The sequence below is a fragment of the Prenolepis imparis genome, unplaced genomic scaffold, assembly GCF_030444845.1.
Source record: "Prenolepis imparis isolate NDT839.2.m4 unplaced genomic scaffold, iyPreImpa1.0 SCAF_5, whole genome shotgun sequence".
Classification (NCBI taxonomy): domain Eukaryota; kingdom Metazoa; phylum Arthropoda; class Insecta; order Hymenoptera; family Formicidae; genus Prenolepis; species Prenolepis imparis.
In genome coordinates, this window is record NW_028141163.1 from 3,713,362 (window position 1) to 3,734,745 (window position 21,384).

The 21,384-nt window shown below is 36.7% G+C and overlaps 3 protein-coding genes across 23 annotated transcripts in view; 1 reads left to right on the forward strand and 2 right to left on the reverse strand.

Moving 5' to 3' along the window:
- Positions 1-4,886, reverse strand: LOC145935877 (putative RNA-binding protein 19). Its single transcript, XM_083037622.1, has 11 exons — positions 4,733-4,886; positions 4,381-4,585; positions 4,098-4,303; positions 3,765-3,992; positions 3,414-3,687; positions 2,202-3,322; positions 1,912-2,114; positions 1,714-1,830; positions 1,449-1,554; positions 1,152-1,275; positions 1-888 (listed from the first exon to the last, which is right to left on the reverse strand). Exons 1-11 carry the CDS (start codon positions 4,766-4,768, stop codon positions 809-811), a joined length of 2,700 nt encoding a protein of 899 aa, XP_082893748.1. The 5' UTR covers positions 4,769-4,886; the 3' UTR covers positions 1-808.
- A 200-nt stretch (positions 4,887-5,086) lies between these two features.
- Positions 5,087-7,120, forward strand: Tfiis (RNA polymerase II elongation factor). Of its 3 annotated transcripts, none has more exons than XM_083037632.1 (4): positions 5,087-5,277; positions 5,841-6,018; positions 6,123-6,478; positions 6,601-7,120. In XM_083037632.1, exons 2-4 carry the CDS (start codon positions 5,925-5,927, stop codon positions 6,934-6,936), a joined length of 786 nt encoding a protein of 261 aa, XP_082893758.1. In that variant the 5' UTR covers positions 5,087-5,277; positions 5,841-5,924; the 3' UTR covers positions 6,937-7,120. The 3 variants fall into 3 exon arrangements, with proteins under 3 accessions (XP_082893758.1, XP_082893756.1, XP_082893757.1); XM_083037630.1 differs by having other exon boundaries at positions 5,087-5,269; XM_083037631.1 differs by lacking the exon at positions 5,087-5,277 and adding an exon at positions 5,417-5,652.
- An 861-nt stretch (positions 7,121-7,981) lies between these two features.
- Positions 7,982-21,384, reverse strand: part of Hdac4 (histone deacetylase 4) — a 108,681-nt gene continuing 95,278 nt past the window's right edge. For 12 of the 19 annotated variants that reach the window (XM_083037613.1, XM_083037612.1, XM_083037608.1 and 9 more), the window contains 12 exons: positions 20,862-20,950; positions 19,478-19,587; positions 17,562-17,699; positions 16,678-16,775; positions 16,428-16,592; positions 15,869-16,202; positions 15,196-15,636; positions 14,771-15,040; positions 14,019-14,365; positions 13,131-13,685; positions 12,723-12,862; positions 7,982-12,578 (listed from right to left, as the gene is read on the reverse strand). In XM_083037613.1, the coding sequence (XP_082893739.1) occupies positions 12,515-12,578; positions 12,723-12,862; positions 13,131-13,685; positions 14,019-14,365; positions 14,771-15,040; positions 15,196-15,636; positions 15,869-16,202; positions 16,428-16,592; positions 16,678-16,775; positions 17,562-17,699; positions 19,478-19,587; positions 20,862-20,950 (2,751 nt within the window). In that variant the 3' untranslated portion in view covers positions 7,982-12,514. The remainder of the gene's footprint in view (positions 12,579-12,722; positions 12,863-13,130; positions 13,686-14,018; positions 14,366-14,770; positions 15,041-15,195; positions 15,637-15,868; positions 16,203-16,427; positions 16,593-16,677; positions 16,776-17,561; positions 17,700-19,477; positions 19,588-20,861; positions 20,951-21,384) is intronic. The other 7 variants (XM_083037614.1, XM_083037604.1, XM_083037615.1 and 4 more) reach the window with 5 other exon arrangements.

The following is a 21,384-nucleotide window of genomic DNA, read 5'->3' on the forward strand; positions in this document are numbered from 1 at the left end:
TTCGCAATAGTGACCTTTTCATTTAATGCATTCTTTACGAAGTTGTGAAATTTGTGGCACTGATCGAGATTTCCGCAGACGCGACAGTCATTTATAATCATTTACAATCGCATATATATTGTAATAGTGTTTTCGCAAATTTCACTATCCCTATAAAAGCGGCTTGTATAATCATTTTTAAGATAGCGATATCATTTTTATCTTAAAAAACAAGAAGAGCACAAGGACGAATTCAGAGAATAGGAGAAAGAGAGAAAAGACCATAGTTGTTATTTGCTAAATGTAAGTTACAATTTTTCGCAAAACATGGCTATCGTTGTCCCTCTCTTCCTATCCGGCTCTTCTATCATTTTTAACATTAATTTGTATATATAACATTAATTTATACACTTATCATTATCATATTTATATTTGAACAAGAAAAGGAAAAGTAACATAAGTAATGTATGTAAGTTATTTACATACATTTATAAATGATCTCGTAAAGTAGAAGAATAGTAACTCAAACGCATCGCATTACATCAATCATTGAAAATCAGAATCGTTCTGTAGAAAAGAAAAGAAAAAGTTATGTTTAAACGTGACACGAAGGTCAATATCGCGCAATAAAAATTCTTTCGACTTCCTATCGATCAACTTGAATCCTTGCCAATGTGAAATGGAAATCAATATGCATAGCATTGTTAAATATTGATTCCAATAATGTCTCCGTGACATTCATATTTGTCAGAATTTTTAAATTATGCGCAATCACAAAACTATAGGAGTTTTTATATCAACTATTATTCCACTTAATTTTTTTTTAATATTAAATGTCAGTCGAATTTGATTTAAGACCAACACTCTCAGGATCTAACGTAGACTTCTTGAATCTCTTCGTCGAACCCTCTGAAAAAAAGAAGTTTTCAGAATCATAAAACTTTCTAATAAAACGAAAAGGCTCTAATATATAAATACAGAAATGAAGTCTAAATGGGCTAATAAAAGCTAGGTGTAGAAAGTAGGAGCAACAAACTTGTCTTAAAATCTTCTTTATTTGATTTGTGTAAATTTGTGCAACGATTTTAAGACAAGTTTTTATCGCGTATCGATACGCGAAAAAATTTACTACAATAGTTATTAAAATACAATAAATATAAGAAGTAAGTTACCGTTGTAGAAATGTTTCGCAGTACGTTTTCTAATTTCTTCGATACCTTCATCTGCTTGTGCCCACTCAAGCACTAACCTTCGGCCATACAAGTGAGTACTTTGACACAGTGCTTTAAACGCTTTCTGCAAGAAATAGAGAAATAAAATTAGCAAAAAATTGAATAGTTTTTTTATTACACACATCATCTTTAAATAAGTTAACTTTTTCATCATATAGGACATCCCCCGGTGAAAGATTTATTTATGAAATTGAATTAAAAATTCTACAAGTACAGATATTATAAGTAAAAAATTACTTTTGCGTCTGTTTTTGTGTAATATTCGATGAAGGCAAATCCTCTGTGCTTCTCAACACCAACCAATTTCTTTGGCAATCGTACAGCCTTCAATTCACCATACGATCTGTAAAATTACAATAAAAATATATTCTACGTTATATAAAGATATTTTGGCAGAATATATATATTAATAATATAATATATTATTAATATATATATTATAATAATATAATATAATATATTAATAATAATAATTATATATATATATATAAAATGTACATACTTGAATAATTCTGTTATTTCCTCAAGAGTTGCTTGGAAAGGTACGTTTCGTACCAAAATCTTAGAACCAGTTTGTTCAGTAATGTTAGATTTCTTCTTCACTGTTTTAACGTCAGACCTAGAACATAGTCTCAGTTATTAAGATTTCCTAGTTTTCAACATGTCAAATTAAAATGATAAATTAAAGTGTCTTTATTACATTAAGGTTCTCTCAGATCGCTTCAATTCCAAACTCTTCCCATCGAGTACTGACATCTGCAACGTTTTCAACGCATGATCTGCGTCGAGTTTTCTCTTATATCTCACGAATCCATATCCCATAGATAGCTTGTTAGCCGAATTTTCCGGATCTTTCTTAGTGGCTATTGTGACGTAATGAAGAGGACCACATTTACTAAAGTACTGAAAGCATAAAAATGCATTACTACATTTATGCGCAAGAAAAACTACAACAATCATCCTATAATTATAACAAGTTTAATTACTTACATCTTTCAACTGTTCTTCTGTAGTTGAGAAATTGATGTTTTTTACAAAAAGCGTAGTCTCTGGTTCAGGCGGTTCATCATCCTCCTTTGTTTGCATGTTCTTATTTTGTTTAGAATCTTCTGTTTTAACATCTTCTGCTGAATCTGTCGACTCTTTCCCTTTTTTTGCATTATTTGCAGTTATATCAGTCTCAGATGCAGGTCTGACGAAACTGTTGTCTGGCGCCCATTCTAGATATAACGGTAGATGCTTATATTTCTTATAAGCTAAGGCGTGGAAAGCCTTGCGTGCTTCGGACGGCTCTAGAAATTCGACCAGTGCTGTTATACCCGCTGGTGGCATCACGATACGTGCGAGTACCCCGTGTTTGGCAAACATTTCTCGGATTTCGCTCAACTTTGCTTGAGCCGGTAAATTCTTTACCAAGATTACAGTGGTCGACCTCTTCTTCGGCGCTTGATTGAAAGCGTCCAGACACACGCCGTTTTCTTCTAAGAAAGCTTTTGTATCTTGAATTATTTGCGTCTCTCCTAGTGCCAGTTTGACCGCGGCGCTCATCCCATCCGAGTCTTGTAATAACTGTTCCTTTGTCGTACAGTAGCGACTCGCGATAGCGTCCGCTACGGCATTCTGTTCAAGAAACAGCGTATTCCAATTGTGCGATGAACCTGCCGTTGCTTTATTTTGCAGCTCCTTTTTTTGTTTATAAGTTAAATTTTCCATATCGATGTCTTCCAAGGAAGTTTTCGCCTTTCCGGGAAGAATATGTAACATTCTACCATCTAATATGGAACCATCCAGTTCGCTGTAAGCCCTTAAAGCATGTTCTGGCATCAAGAATGTTATCATGCCAAAACCTTTTGGTTTCCTAGTCACTCTATCCACAGGTAAATTCACTTCGGATAGAGGGCCATATCCTTCAAACAATGTTCTTATATCGTCTTCCGTAATTGTATATGTCAGATTTCTGATAAACATTCTTCCAGATTCCGCTATATTTTCTTCATCCGTTAAGGCATCTTCTTGTCTCTTCCATTTAACATTGGTTTTATTTTTTGAATCTCCGTTAGATTCAATTGCCTCTTTTCGCTCGTATTTAGATACAAATATTTGCTTTTCTTCTGCATGAATTTGAAACACATAATGGAAAATATTAGTAAAATATATTTATCACACATACGCTATTATTTCATAATTATTATTGATTTTTACCTAGGAAACTCTTATTTTTCAAAAGAGCTTTCTTCATGGCTTGCTCCGTTTTAAAACCCACATAAGCAATACCTTTAATTTTAGGTGGAATTCGTATAGATGCAACTTTTATAGGGCGAAAAAATTGTTTAATATGTTTCTTTACATGTTTGTATGCAAGTCCTCGTAGTTTTACAGTGAAGAGTGTTAATGGACCATATTTTGGCACATTATTAGTCAGAGACTTTTCGTCACTTTTTACATTCTGTTGTTTTTTCTTTAATGCCTCTATATACTACAATTTAAAAACATTATTAATAATATATACAATATTGATATCAACATTATATTCAATAATCGCAATATACATACCTCTAAATCCGATATAACTTTATGCGCAATCTTTTCTTCTTCTTCACTTTCTTCCTTTTCTTCCTTATCTTTATTTTCCATAGATTCACTATCTTTGTCATCCTTAGATTCATCATCATTCTCTTTCTCAGTTTTCACAGATATATCAATATCATTTTTCCAAACTGCTTTTATATCATCACCATTATGTGTTTCCAGAAATTCCATAAATAAAGGATCATCCTTATACTAAAAATTTAAGCCACATACCAATTTAATGTACAATAATAATCTTCCTTCACTAATAGAAAAGTTAATTTTTAATAATTATAAGATTAGAAAAATTTATTATACCTTGTCAAGTGTTTCCTTAATTTCATCATTATTCTTTTTCTCTTTCTTTTTTTCTTTCTTTTTATCACTTTTACTTTCTTTTATATTATCCTTTTCTGTAGAATCTATCAGTTTTTCCTTTGATTTAACATCAAGAGCTTTATTAATCTTGTTATAAGAGCTGTCACTTGCATATTTGCTCCATGATTTTGGTTTTGACGAATCACCTACAACATATCATTTTATATAGTAGATCTGCAAAAATAATCTTAATTTATCAACACATATATATTTGATTACATACCTAAACCTGCACACTGCTCAACAAATATTTTACATGTATCGATATATGTTTGATCAAAAAAGGACTGCGCCAATTTTGCTTGCTCCTCTGTCTTGTATCCGATGAATGCAAATTGTCGAAACTTTCCATCTTTCGTATATTTCAACTGAACATCGGTCACAACACCCTTTTGACTAAATAATTCTCTCAGTTTAGTGTCTGTCACCTGCGTGCACCAAGTAAAAAATTAACAATAATAAATATATGAAATATTCTACTTCAACAAAATTTTGTGTACATGCATGGAGAGGTAACTTGTACATTTATCAAAGAAATAAATACATATTACATAAATATTAGATATTCTACATACATTTTTCGGCAAATTCTTCACTATTAAACGCGACATCTTATTTAATAGTCTCTCAAAATTTCAATACAAAAATTATACGAAATGTATACTGTTCTTTACAACGAATTCGACCACGTGCAGGTTAGCGAATTATTATTAGAGAGAGAACGCGATACCATCAAATTCATCCACGTCGCTGATTGGTCGAATGGACAGAGAATCTTTCGATTGGTTGGTCTAGTGGAAAAACCCTAAACACCGAGACTCGCGATTGGCTACGATCTCGGCGTGACGTCATGGTGGACAGGGCGCATTATTGGTCGAGCTGCTCGAGTGAATTTTTCGTCGAGTTCACCATCTTGCAATGGTGGTTCATCGGCGGTTCAACGATCCGTGGCGTCGACACAAGTTTTGTTTGTCCCTCTTCTCTCGCGCCTGTTTATAACCGATTTCGCGACCCGGTGAATCCCGTGCGAATTCCCCGACACGATGAGCGCCGAGGAAGAGGTACTGCGCATCCAGAAGAAGCTCAACAAAATGTCGAGCGGTGACGGGACGGTGAGTAAGTGAGTAAAATAAAGATCGCATCGTATATATTGGCGCGCGCGAGCCGAGCCTTTCGTGGGATTTTTTTTTTCTCCGTCAACGTCAACGTCGAGTAGTCCGCTCCGTTATCAGTTCGCGCGCCGCGAAAGTCACGATGCACCTATTCTCACGTCAAAGTGGCGTTTACGCAGATTACAGATTACAGTCAGTATATCGCACTTTACGCAGGATACACGATATCGCACACGGAGCACGCTCGCTATCGTGTGTGTATCTATTACGTTAGAAAGATTCGTAAACATTTATCTCGTCTTCGTCTCGAGTTTGATACTTTGGATCTTGTCTCACGTGCTTGTATATCTTTCAATGTCCGATTTTTCTCGATGTCATCTATTGTGAGTTGATTTTTTTTTGCAAAAATATTTTGCTACTTTCTATAAATATCTGAGGAGCAAAAACAAATAGTAGAATATTGGGATATTAATGTATAGTAATATTGATGTCACACAAAATCTCAATAGTGTATTAAAATAAAGATATTAGAGAATGTTTGAACATGCGATGTAATTTCTTTGTTAATCAGGGCCAGGAGCAAGCTTTGGAATTGCTCAAGATACTTCAAAAATTGCCCGTCGATTTGGAACTCTTGACCAAGACACGCATTGGAATGACTGTGAATGCTTTGAGGAAGTCGAGCAGAGACGAAGAAGTTATTTCTTTATCAAAAACTCTGATTAAGAATTGGAAGAAGTTCTTATCTGGTATGTGTGTTACTGTAATATTATGTGTATAATATAGCTATAATATATTTACTATAATTGATTTTAACACAAATTATTAAGGCACATAATTTACATGATATTAGGTTCTAATAAAGAGAAGGATTCTACTTCATCGAGTAGTTCAAAGAAGAAGGATGAAAAATCAGACAAGGGAAAGGAGGACGGCGATCAGAAAAAGGAAAAAGATACAACGGATGCCGCTGATGTCAAAATAAAGGAAGAGAAGCCGAACAAAGACATTCAGAGGAAACAGGCATCCTTTCCTGCTGCTACCACAACAGACGCAGTGAGATTAAAATGCAGAGAACTGTTAGCAGCAGCTTTACGCGTAGATGGGAAAGTCATCGATGGTTGCGCCAGTCCAGAAGAATTGGCAGAAGAATTGGAAGAGGCAATCTATGCAGAATTCAAAAATACTGATAACAGATACAAAAATAGGGTAATTAAACATCTTATTATTTTATATGCAGAATTGTGTTCTTTTTTTCCTCTTATGTATACATGTAAAAATATTTTGTTAATTGTATTAATACAACAATAATTTTATCCGTTTGATTGCAGGTACGTAGCAGAGTCGCCAATCTACGTGACGCGAAGAATCCCAATTTACGAACGAATTTTCTCGTGGGCGCAATCACGCCCGCTAGACTCGCGGTGATGACGGCGGAGGAGATGGCGAGCGATGAAATTAAGCAGCTGCGCGAACAATTCAAGAAAGAGGCCATTAATGACGCGCAACTCGCCACTGTGCAAGGAACCAAGACCGATTTGCTCAAATGCGGTAAATGCAAGAAGCGTAACTGCACGTATAACCAGGTGCAGACACGCTCAGCCGATGAACCGATGACCACCTTCGTGTTGTGTAACGAATGCGGAAATCGATGGAAATTCTGCTAAGTCCCGCGCTCCGACTATTGTTTCTTGATCTACAACGCTATCGCGTAACGCGACGAAATCCAATTTTTCAATCATCACCTAGAATTCGATACAAGATGAGTTGATTAATCATCGTGAAAATGTATATGTAGATCTTCAAGAGTCTTGTCATTGAGAAAAAATATTTTTTTTATATATATATATATATATATATGTATATGTATATAATGCAATTCTTATTGTGTTTTTCAAAGAATGTCATTTCTTCATAAAAAATATATTTCTCAATTGAAATAATATTCTTTCGAAATTTTAGAATTAATTATAAATTTGATTCTATTATTTCTTGTGTGCTTCAATAACTTAAACTTATTATCTGAGACATCTTTTATTGAGAAGATCTACATAATTGTGCTAAACAACAATGAACGACAGATTGTATATTGCGGGGGTCCATGGATTATAGTAACATTTTCCTTGAAGAATCAATTTCCATACCACTGTACATATTGAAATCAATTTATTAGATTTTAGCTTTGCACTAGAGTTCAGTTTATGAAAATTGTCTCAAACTTTCAAAGTGTGGAAATCTATACATATATACTTATTAAAATACGTAAATTGCATTTTAATTAAAGCCTTTTTATTCCAATTGCGATTCATGCTATGCGATATTGACTATTTTCACTCCATTACAAGAGTTTTCACCTAAGTGAGCATAATCATATGGTATAAATCATTTTGTCACTGTGCTGTATGAATAATGTCGAATGTCTACAAGAGCTATGAATTGTATCTGTATCTCTAAAATATACAGATATGTATGAAATAATGTTCAATCTTTCTGTGACTTACCTCTCTGCTTGTAATATTTTGGATTTTTCAATTTTTCTGTAAACAAGTTTGTGTTTGAGTTTGAAACTCGTAATTATTGCAATTTGCAAGTTACATTAGTCTTGTATTGTATTGATAAAAACTGCTTCATTAATTCTCAAGTCGCGTCGCGTCGCGTTGCATTTTTTGCTAAGGACATTTTCCATATATGCATATATTGGAAAGACTAACGTTAACACAATGACTATACTTTTTATTTAAAATTAGTTTACGAGGTACATTTATTTTATACATAAAAAATTTATGACTATTACATTAAGCTTATGCAATATAGACAATATATTCGTGCATGTGTGTAATAACGTAACAGTAGAGCTCTGTTAAAATTCACATTTATACTCGGCGCGTTCGAATAAGAACTTATAGTTCATTTACATCTAATTTGTATCAACTTGCTATGGGTGGTGATACCGGAATGTCATAAGTTTTTTCTCTCTCTCTCTCTCTCTCTCACTCCAAACAAAACTCGCACAAAACACATCGTCAATCACGTGCCGATTCTATCCAAGCAATACAATAGTTTAAAAGGATTAAGATCCGCATTCGTACTCCGTATTACATATTTAAGGCTAAATGCGACGATTTAAATTTTCTTTTAAAATGAGAAAATGTTATATATGTATTGACATTAGCAGACACCCGTCATACTTAATGTTAGATACGAACTCTAAACCTAAACGAAACGTTTGTAAGATCTTGTCTAATGTATTCATATCCTACATTTAGTCCTAAACAAAAAAAAGGATAACTGCGTCTCAAACTCAAATGTACTGTAATCTTTGTATAAAGGAAAATTCAGATTTACTGAATCACATTTAATGCAGAATAAGAGTACGAATCTTTTAAATATTTCAATCGCTTGGGTACGATCGAACAATAAAGGGTGACAAGATGAACAAATCGGGGACAAAGAGGGGAGACAGGAATATCGCTACGAAGAACGTTAACCAGGGGATTTTTTTGTAGGCCCGCGATATATCTTTCCGTAAACTTCCAAAAGGACTCGACTGACAATCACGAATGGCCACATATCATTCTTAAATAATAAACAAGAGAAATATGCACCATCTCTCTTTCTCTCTCTGCTTAAAATTACCTTTCATAATATTACAATAGAGTCATTTACTGTCTTATCTCAACGATAGACTGGTGTGTTGCGAATCGTTCTTACATTCTTCCTTCTCTCTCTCTCTCACTCTCTCTCTCGCTCTTGTTAATTAATTTACTGTATACACACATAGGCTGGACTCGTATATATATTTATACTTAATATACATCGAGTCGCGATTTTTATACACGCAACGTTTTCTCGGTGAATTTTTTTTATCGGGACAAACATGTAACAGACACTTGAGATTCTTGCGATTACAATGGATATACAATGTACATATATATATATATATATATATATATATATATATATATATATATATATATATATATATAGATATATAGATATATAGATATATATATAGATATTGGTATACTTTAATACATTATATAGAATTATATAAGATATATATGTATATATATCTATATCTTTTTATTTCTTACATGACAGACGATATATATAATATATGCATCTTCGTGTAATTCGTTTATCAATAGATTTGTTCTCTTATATTCTCATCTTTGTTTTCTCTGTTTTCTTCGTAAAATGCATGACACAAAAATAAATGCTTGTATCTGTGAATTATATTTTACCTTTTCCTACATATACACATTCACACACATACACACATATAGGCATCTCCGCGATACGTATATACTCTTAATTTAACCGTATATAGCTTAGAGCTTCCCTTTTTTTTTTACAAAATATCACAAAAATCACACCAGCCTTTGTTTGCAGCAAGAAACCAAGTTGTTGAAATCTTGTCAGAACGACACCCTCTCTCGTTCTGCGCCTCGCCCTCTCGCACTTGATAACATTAACAACATATATTTTAACACTGTATTTAATGCAACTGCACGTGCTCTCGTGGAGAAACATGTATTGTACCATATAATTATCTTTGGCAGTGATTCGCGTAATAGCAAAGATAGACAATAAAATTTTATACAATAAATACTTATAAATTTCGAGCATGTAATCGCATTGGGAATTTCAAAGAGAACAAACGAAATGTTAAAACCCCTCTCTCGATTTATTTTAAATACCTTTATAGTATCTTGAATCAATTCCACATTTACTGTTTTATCAATTTTTATCAATCCAATGCGTCCAAATAATTGCTTGCGAATCAAAGCTTCATCGAGTTAAATTATTTGAATTACGAAACACAAATTTGAGTGAGAAATTTTATCACATCGATAAATATAATTAATTGTGAGATAGATAATTTGGATGAAACTTGTGATTTCTGATATCTTGAGTGATCTTGTTATTTTTCTCGGTAGATTTAAACAAATTTAAAGATTATTGTTCGTGTCAACTATATATCATCTTGGCAGATGATACGGCGAGTGATTTTAGTGATGTTTCTCATGTTTCAGTGTTCGCACGTGCCGTCGTATACATATACATTTGCATATATTCGCGCATACGACATAATATCGCCTTAGGATATAGACATCAACTGTATTTTTTCTTTTTCGTTTTTTTTTTCTATCGCGTATCACGAATTGTCGTGGCTCGTTTTGAAAAAAAAAGTGTTCGCTCAACTGGCAGGCAGCTTTTTTCTGCAAACTCGTACTCCGAGAATTGCTCGAAGAAGAGGGAAAGCGAATCGCGGACGATGAGAAACAATGAAGCGCCAGTGATCAGGACGATACGTCTCCGACGAATGTATAGATCGCGACGAAAATACACATCTAACGCTACTGTCTTTTATAAATACACATTTGTCCAATTATTGTATTGTACGTTGTTAGGTACTCTTCTTAAGCGAGGCCCGACGTACACGCAAAAATTTTGGAAAATTCGGAGAACATTTCTCTCTATCGCACGCATCGATAGTCTGATATTCTCTTTCCAGGGAAAGATTCGCGCATTTTGGTTTATTTAAAAAAACTCCCTCGACGTGGAATTTTATATTCAACAATATGCTAGTTTTTCTTTTGTTTTTTGAACTCTTCTTAAATTTTCTTTTACAAGGGAATATTTTCAAAGCGGGAGGCCTCTTCGAATCGAAGAGAGAAAGGAGAGTTCGCGTATATAAAATATTCGATATATATATATATATATTTGTTTAACTGAGTAACATTTTTCATATTATCGAAATTGCATTGTATTTAGTTTTCTTATTCACGAGAAACAGCAATCTCTCGCGGTGATTATAATATAAATTGTTCTCTTATAGTAAAGCTCTCGCTAGCTTTTCTGTTTGACGCGATTTGTAATACTATTTCTAGTTTTAAAAAGTTGAATTTGCAAATAAAGACGTTCGTGTTGTCGACGTTCCCGAAAGTCACGAAAGGATGTGATTGTTCGTATCGAAAAATCATAACATTTCTTGTTGTTATCATCTATATGTGTCCCCGTGTTGTCTTTCGTGTATGCGATAGGCGCGATATACAAAAGGAATCTCTACAATTCGAAAGTTTACGCATATGTTGGTTGTTTAACACAGTTTCTTTCTCAAATTCCCTGTACTTGTCTCCCTGAATGTTTCGTTTAAAATACGACTCGTTAAAGTTCTGTTCTAAGCAGACGCCCAAGGTCGCAATTAGCATTTAAAAATATATGTACATGAATTATGACACGAATGATTAATTCTTCCTGCGAATTATCCAAGGCAACAACGATGCATCAGACTTGTTTTATACAGCTGTGAGAAAGTTCGACGCCTCATTACTTATACATCGATAACGATTCAACAAAGTATTTTGGTGGATGTCTGTTTAACGTTAGTTTTCGAAGAAAATGTGTGTTTACAATTTATTTTCTCCCACCGAGTTACCGAACGACGATGTGCTTGATCTAAAATCTTCTTTTTCATTTCAACTGCCTAGACAAGGATAATTTTTGTTAACATTGCAAAATGTCCGCGTTCCGGATTTTTACTCGATATCAGAGTCTTAAAATCATTCGTTGTTCGTCGATAAGACACTGGGATCGAAAATTTGCCAAATGATATCCAATTGGTGGGCGAAAGCTATTTTTTTTAGCGCGCTCAAGTTCACTTCAATCGATATTAATAGCGATTCGTTAAAAAAGGTTACAAACCTTGCTCCACAATACAAAAAAAAAAGTCTCTACGGAACGACAAATTCAATTCGCCATCCGTTTTCGTTAATTGTACAACAATCTCGCGCCTCAAACGCGCGAAGAACAATAGAAACATTTGCAAAACTCGTAAACAACTTTTTGTTTTCACGTTAGCACAAAAACAAAAAAAAAGTAGGAGATCCAATTCGCAAGCTTGCGATGCATCATCGCGAATTGTTTCATTGATCTCCCGAAATATTACAGATCACTTCTTCCTTATTACTTATGTAATCAAACTACTGCGCCTTTTTTTCTAATAAACTAAAAATTGTAAACTTGGGACTGTGTGCATGAATTTGCACTTCGTGTCGTCGATCAAGTTCCCTGCAAGTGGAACATTTCCGGCTGACCGTGCGCCTGTCACAGTAGCCGTGCGCGACGATAGTCCCTTGATTTATACTGAGAAATGCACTTCTAGTCATCCCAAAGAGCATTTGCACAGTTTCGTACAATTAATTATGCTTTCTACATCTAGCAGAATGATCTTCGCGCGTCTCATTTGGCCTCGTCCTGCTCCATTGGCTCCTCGGAAACCTCTCGGGAATGTTCTGGCGTGGTTCTGTGTCGAATAAATATTTTTATATAATAAAATCGCATACATACACGTACACAAACATATATATAATGTATATAAATTTAGTTATATATATTTAATCATAGAAATAAACAATATAAATAAAAAGGGAATTTAATGGATACTAACGTGAGGTTCGTAGGCTGCTGCATAGATAGAGAGGCCATTGCAGACACTGTTTCCGTCTCATCGTGTTCTTTTTGGCTCGCTTCTATCGCGCTCATCGCGACTGTATGAGCAGCGAGTTTTACGCAAGGCCAATGTGACATCTAAGAATATAATTTACATTACAAATGTAAATATTACAAAAACTAAATACCTACATTCAATGAAATAATTAAATTATTATTTAATTTAATTAATTAATTAATAATTAATTAATAATACAATCAAAATACCTATATTCATTGAAATAATTAAATGAAATAAAAATAATTTTAAGATAGAAAAAATTAAATTTTTCCATATCTGAATATTCATTCTGTTATAAATATATGTATATGTATATATATATATAAAAATAAAAAATTAATCTACCTGAATGGCGATGGTCTTCTGCAACGTGTCGATGGCGTTTTGGCAGGGAATCCTCGCGAGCTCTTCGTCTCGAAGCGGACTGGGCTCGTCGCCGAGCAGCGCCCGGACGCACTCCTGCGCCGAATCGCAGATCGCCGCCAGATCGTAGCCACCTTCCAGGGCGAGGACGACTTTGCCGTCAGCTAGATTAAGTAACTGCTGCGTCATCCTGCCGAAGCATGCCGGGCTGACCTTGTAGCCGCCCAAGGGCGGTGGATGGCCCACGGCCGCGTCGAAGCCGGCCGAGACGATCACGATGTCCGGATCAAACTCCTTGGCGATCGGCATGACGATCGTGCGGAACGCCGCGAGATACTCCGCGTCGCCCATCGGCGGATTCAGGCCCCCGGACCACGCCACGTTCACGTTACAGCCAAGACCCTCGCCAGCGCCGCACTCGGTCGGTCCACCGGTTCCAGGGAAGAAGTTACCGTCGTCGTGTCTGTGTATCGACATATACAGCACTTGCGGGTCGTCGTAAAACATTTGCTGGGTGCCGTTTCCATGATGAACGTCCTGCTCGAAGAAACCACGTGATGTAATGTCATAACATCTATGATATTTTATCATAGCGCACGCATATCTACTTGATTTATTATATTATTTATTATACTACGTTTATTATATTATTTATTATACTACGTTTATTATATTATTTATTATACTACGTTTATTATATTATTTATTATATACTATATTTATTAATTATTTATTATACTATTTATTACTATTTATGCGTTGAATACATGCTCTAAAAAAATAGTATCTGTGTAGAGACATAAATTTACAATCATAAACTGCACATTTAACACAAGACCATGCGTGTTACATAATGATGATGATTCTCACCCAATCTAAGATTAGAATTTTTCTAACGTCGACTTTCTGCACAAGCTGCCTCGCCGCAATCGCTACTGAATTGAAGAAGCAGAAACCCATGGCCTGGTTAGTCTCTGCATGGTGCCCGGGTGGTCTCACTACGGCGAAACCGTTCTTAATATCGCCCACCGCCGTCTTTAACGCAAGTTCGACGACGCATCCTACCGCCATTCGAGCGGCGGGTGCGGTATTGATTTCGTTCCACGTTGTGTCAGAATCAACGCCTATTCCGCCGCAAGGAAGTCGGACGAAGCTCTTGATAGGCAATTGCGCAAGTTTGGCAATTTCCAGTTTTTGTCGATTCATTGGATTTGTTCCTGCACACATCAAACAAAATCAAACGCATGAATTTACTCTTTAGTTTAGAGTTCAGGATCTTTGTATCTTTTTAAAGCATAATATTGTTTTATTCTCCTCCGTCTCTTCAGTAACACTTTACGATTTAATTTGTGATAACATTAAACGCTAGTATTAACACGTTTATTTACATTTACACAATCACACAAAACCAGAAATTATCCATTCATTTCAATCAAGAACACATATCATTATTTAATTATAGCGCGGTTAGTTTAAAATTTAAAAAAATGTATATCAAATTTCTAATACAAAATTTTAAATTTTTATAATTTCTCAGACTAATAACTTAAAATTATGATGAATGTTATCTTCTTTAAAGTTATTTGCGAAGATGAAAAAAGACGTAAGAAGCAAGCACTCACCAAATAAGAGCGTATGCGGCTCGCTGTGACATGTTTGAATCTCTTCGAGCGAAGCTTTACGCGAGCGCACTCGGTCGCAACGCTGCAATAGACCTGTCTCCGAGAGTCTGGCCCACACGCTCTGCAATCGGCCACCATGTTCAGGATGACTTCTGACCGTGTCGCCGCAGTCACACGCGTGTTTCAGCATCAGTGCATCATACGCTAATCCAGTAGTGGGTCGGTGCGGAGAACCTCGCGCAAACATATCGCCGCCACTACCCTGAGGACCTTCGGAGACATATTCAACAAACTTTATAAGTTAAAATACAGTCAAATTACCTGAAAATTAAATTAAATTCGTAAAAAAGCATACTCAAAGATTATCAAACAAGACTCTTTTAATGCATCTACAAAAAAAGTCAAAAAAGATTAAAAAGGTTTACCTAAGTGTACTAGAGGACTCGAAAGCGCTCTCGAGAGCGGCCTGGCCGACTGAGAGGTCCTACTTCCGGCGTAGACGGTTGACTCGTTCGTCTGCAGCGTGTGTCTCATCATGAGATCCCTCTGCTGTTGCAGAAACTGTTCGCGATCCCTCTGTTGCTTCGAGATCTCGCTCTCTTCTGGATGATCCTTCTTGCCCGTGAGATCTATCACCTCGGACTCTTCGGTCTCCGGCGCCTCGTCCAGTTGATTGGCCTGACCGCGCGAGCCCACTCGCGTCAGCACCGTCTGACGGATCTGCTGCTTCAGAAGGTTGTGCGCGTGCTGTTGATCGTGCAACTGCTTTTCCGCGAAATACTCCTCGTAATGAGTAGCGGTTGGTGATATTATGCCACCCTGCAGCATCGGATGACCCAGGGGCAGCGGCGCGGATTGGGTTCTACCTACGCGACAGAAAGAAGAAGTCGTAAAGCCTCGGAATCGCTGACGATATTGGTTATAGAGCAACGCGTGCTATGTTTCGCGCGGGAATGGCTCCTCGAGAGACTTCGGAGGACTTGGCCAAGTCTAGCCAAGTCGTTTTTTTCCAGAATCGCTTTACTCAAGAGAGACCATTGTCCAATTGGAACACGGCACACGCACAAGAGCTTCTACGTAGACAAAGAGGGAACATACTACCTAAAGGCCGGTGACCAGCCTTATGCAGTCTCGCGTGCGCTACTTGTGTATCCGTGATCGGCGCCGCGGTGTGATACACCGCCGCCGCCGCCGCATGTTGCCTGCTACCAGCGCCTACCGCTGCCGCGGACGGCGGCGGCGCCGCTTGCTCCTGCAAGCTCTGCTGGATCTGCTTATGGATGTACGTCGGCTCGCCCTCGATGACCGTCAGGGACGGATAGAACGGTAGAGTGCCGTGAAGCATCTGACCGGTCAACGGCATCCCGAGGCGTGCCGTGAACGCGGCGCGCACTTCCGCTTCCGAAACCGGCGCCAGTTTCGTCCCGCTCTGCTAGAAGAAAATGACAGCTGTCAGAAAACTCGCCAAGTACCGATTTTCCGAAATGAATGTAACAAATGATTCCTTTGCGCTGAGACAAATTGAATTTTGACGTTACACCTATTATGATTACAAAAAGATTTTTTTTAGCAAAAAATCATATTTAAAAATATATTTGTATTAGTGAAAAATATAAAATTAAATTGTCGCATTATATAGAATGTAAATTGTAATTACAAGGATCGCCAGAAGATTTAGACGTACCGATGAGCTCGACGGCACATGGGGTCTACCCAACGAGATGTTAGGCATGGACGGTGAACTGAAGAGCGAAAGATCCGAAAGACTACCTTGTTGACTACTGCTAGTAAGACGTCCTCCGTATGGCGGATTTTCACCTTCCTGCGACAAATCGTTGAAATATTTTCTCATAAGTATTCTCGCAACTATATAATACACGACATAACAAATGCTGTATCGAGCTTACTTCCTGTATCGCCGTGTTGCTTCCAGCGGTGGGACTGGCTTGAGAATTGTTCACAGTCGGTGGTGAGTTAGGCCCGGATTCGGGATTGCTGCCGGAATCTGTAAAAGCGATACAGTTAATATATAAGGTCGGAAGACCTTAGCGAGGGAACGATAAGTATGTCGCCTCGTGGTTGCGCAACTAGAACGAAATATGTATGAGATAATAATAATCGCGGATGATGATCGCGCGCTCGAGATCTAATCTCGCTTACTACGACAAAGGAGGAGACAAGACGTGGTGATGACTTTTGACGAGATCTTCCAAAAATAACCCGACTCCTCGCGCACCCGTGTAATGTAACACGTATGTATGTAAATCTCGACCGTGACGACGCGTGACGAGGAACCGACCCAAACAAATACAACAGCGCGTTCAAAAATGTGTTTCCGAAGGGGCATCCTTCAGACACACCTTTTCGATCCGTCGTGTTATTCGGGGAGCCTCGTCAGCGCGCGACGACTCACTCAAATATTCAACGTAGAGAGACAGCTGACAGTTTTAGCACTAATTTACATATGTTAATCGGAGAGAAGTCTAATTCATGCTGTTACAGGAGAATAAATAAGCAAACGTCAAAAACTCAACAGTCAATTAATCGTACACTCGGGGTGCAATGAAAGAGAGAGAGAGAGAGAGATAGATAGATAGATAGATAGATAATGTTCGGCGAATGCTCACGCAGAGGAAAAATAGAGAGAACTCTCATTCTCTATAGAGGATATTCGCAAAGTCCTCTCGAGAAAGAAGCTCGAATGTGCACACGAGCGCGCGCGTATATAATAGATGTATATATGTGAGAGACTAAGAGAGACAGAATGAGAGAGAGAGAGAGAGGAACGTACTTGCTAGTAACGACTTCCGCTTGAGGTGCGACAGCAGGCGATCCTTCCGACGTGCCATCAGAGGTGAGTTTCTCGACGCTGCCATGTTCCTCTCCACGCGCTGTTTTAGTCGCACCTTCAGCAGGTTCGGCTCCGAGGCTGGCCAATTTTTCAGCCGGTTGTTAGTCGGTCATTGTCATATCAAAGAGGGGTGGGCTGGGGGATGGTTGGGGGGTGGTTGGACAAGAGGGAGAGACTCGGGACTAAAGAGTGAACGCGAAATCGTTCGCATTCGCTCGCTCGTATTATCGTTTCGTTCGCGTACGAAAAAGAAGGAATCGCGGAAATTTCCGAAGAGGCCTCCTCGTGACACTCGCCTGCGCGCCGGATTTGTCATAAAAAAAGTGGAAGTCAAAGCGGGCTAAATGTCAAGCGGTTAAAATGTCAAAAAATGATATTTTTATTTGAAGTGACGAACAAAGTAAGTTGAGTGTTGAAGGTTGTAACGTTTTGCAGAAGTACGATGTATTAATTCAGTGTGTATTTAAGCAAGTTAAGAGACGTTATCAGTCAAGCCAGCTTGAGATATTGAATTAGTAAATATTTCTGCCATCATACACGCGAATGAAATTTTGCGCGATACATGTATGTATGTATTCCTGTCTTGTACTTCTGATACTTTGACTTCTACTTTAATTGCGCGAAGAAAAAGCTCTCTCGCGAGATAATAAAGATGGAAATCTTTTTTCACGGTGAGCTGTGTAACCCATGTTGAAAGATAAAATAAAAGAAGAGATAATCTTAGAACTATTACACGCGAATGAGAAGAGAATTCCTTAGATTCAATTTCTAAGACTGTCTCGCGCCAACTAAAACCTTAATTAAAATTTAAATAATATGAAAAATTCTGTAATCGTAACACTATAATTCTACACGTAAATTTTAGCGATAAAATGTGCATACAAAAAAGCGAATAATTTTATTTTTATATTTACTATCATCATTGCAAATATCGTGCATACAAAAATAATTTTTCGCGATTAAATATGTAATATGAAAACACGTGAACGAAAAATCACCGATAAAAAAACAAATATATAATTAAACATAATTTATTACAAGAAAAAGCTAAACATAAAAAGAATAGATTACCTTCCAGTGCTCTAAATATAATCCTTCCTCAATGTATATATTCTATACTTCTTTCCAGGTCTCCTTACTTTTCCGATTGTATACGAGCTCGTGGGGTATCTAGCAATAGATCGCGTCGCGAGAAATAACGATGCTATTTTTAAACAATAAAAAGGAATCGCTGAGGGAACAAGACTACCCGTGCGTGCTTCTTCACTCTGTGGAAGCTGCAGGTGCTTTTTATACGAGTATACAAGTTTGCGAACGTACGCGTTATACACATCGACGCCTGCTTTGTATAGGTATGCGCACGCATCAGCGAGAGCCAGCGGGCAGACGAGCCTAACTCTTTTTTCTTCTTTTTTTAAAGCCGAGCAGACACATAAATTAAAAGTGTCACGTATATAAAGAATAAGCACGGATATTTGCGAAAAATCTAATTGAGGGAGGGAGATTCGCAAATATTAATTAATTCGGAGATATAAAACACGCCGACGTGTCGACTTGCCGTATGGTGTCGATGTTTTTATCCATCGGATAATCCGATCGAGCGAATCTTGTCTTGAAGAAGAAAATCGCACGCAATTGTCCTTCTCTATATATATTGGCGTATATATACAAAGTCGTAATCAGAAAAAAGCAAACATATCGTATATATCGACGCGTATAAAGCTGCTCTGGGATTTCAACTCGGTTCTCGGACAGCGAAACACCATGCTTTAGTAGACACATTCTATCGGCACACATAGACTACCTGTACGAGAGGTATGCATAAGTCACCAAGGCACAAATCCCGGGACAATTACCTGTCTTTCTGAGCGGGAAATCGTCGCCGAACTTCTCCTGCAGCATCTGCGGCATTCGGTAAGGATGCGCCGCATTTGTGGTGCTGGATGAATCCGATTGTGACTGCAACCTAAACACAAAGGGAAAAGTTCGAGACACGTTGTTTAAAATTAATTAATATTCGAATAAATTATTGCTATTCCGGATAAAAAATAATAGAAGGTAAAATACGCTCAAAAAGTATGTTTGCAATTTTTAATAATTATAATTCACGATTTAAAAAGTAAGATTAAGATTTAAAATCACGCTAAGAAACTTTGCTTAAGAAAATTTTATTCAAAAATTGTAAATGTAAAGCTTAAACTAAAATAAAAAGCGCGAATTATTTTTTTTTTTATTTTAATATCGAATATATAAATTTATACATATTTCTTCTTGTAAGGAATTATTGGAAACAATTTTATATTATATTAATCGATTCGCGATATTATTTCGTTTGTGTACGAATTATGTTTTCATAAGTTGGTGATAATTTTTCTTACAACTTCCCGAGCTTAAGATACGATATTTCGAGTATTGCGTACATCTGTGAGACAGGGATTATTATCGGCGGGGACAAGGAAATAACATCGAGAGCACATTGGCCGTTGCTAAATGGAAAACTGGGCCAGGTTGTGCTATTACCGTTACTTCGTCGGCGGCGGCGGCGAAGACTAACGACGACGAGATCGCGACGCGACCCATTAAAATCGAAACTACGTGCAAATTTTGATTCGGTGCCGTCCAAAACCGATCGGGACATCGACAAGCAAACTCCTTTTAGCTTAAGTTATCCTAAAAATGGAATATAATACCCCGGCGCGACCTGTCTCTATTTTTAAAAATAAAGAGACAGAGGATATAAACATTCACGATTACTATAATTATAGAGAAATGTGTATTTACATGGTAAAAAAATATTTTTAATACATGTTTATAATAAATTAAAATGTAAAGTTTGAAAATTTTGTGTCTCTAAATATAATACATAATACGCTGTAATATATTTTTTTTCAAATATTCGTTCCTAGTAACACCTATATATTTTCTTTAAATTTAAAAAAATATTTGACCAAAGATGGTTTTTATTCTATTGTAAGAATCGATCAATTTTCAACGTCAACTATCAGCAATCAGGCCTCAGATTAGAGTTTTTCAAAATAGAATCCACTTAATATTACATGTAGAATAAAACTGTTGATTGTACGTCTGTCATAAAGCTTTATTTATAAGAAAAAAACTTCATCAAGAAAGAAAATCTTTCCGGACTCGAGTGTACCAGAACCATTTTTCAAAACACCTCAAAGTTTAATAACTTCATTTTATTTCATTCCGTGCATATATTAACTAGGTACGACAACTTACCAGCTCCTGTATCCGGGTGAACCAGGTACAGTTCCGTTCGCCGCGGCGGCCGCGACTGCCTCTCTCTGCTTCTTGTTCACCAGGAAGCTCTATAATCGTATAAGCACTTTGTAAATAGAGAATCGTGTAGACTTCGCACGACAGAGTGCATGCCGATGTGAAAACTTGGAAAATCAATACTTAAACTCGGCTCGTCTGATAAACTGCTTTACTCCTTCGATCTCTAATCAAACTACCTCTCTTTTGAAAAAATTTAAAAAAAAAACACGTTTTACGTTAACATAAAAAAAAAATAAAATCTTATCAATCTTTAATCCGCGATCTACGCGTTTAATCAATTTATTTGCTCTTGTTTTATTTTTATTGCTGAAAATTATTTACTAGCGCGTATCTAATTTTAAAATAATGTATAAATAAAATATCGCTTCTGAAACGACAGTGTCATAAATATAAGCACACTTTCTCAAAGAAATCGAAAAATAAAGGTGAATTCTTGCATAAAATATATAATCCGAGAATGCTA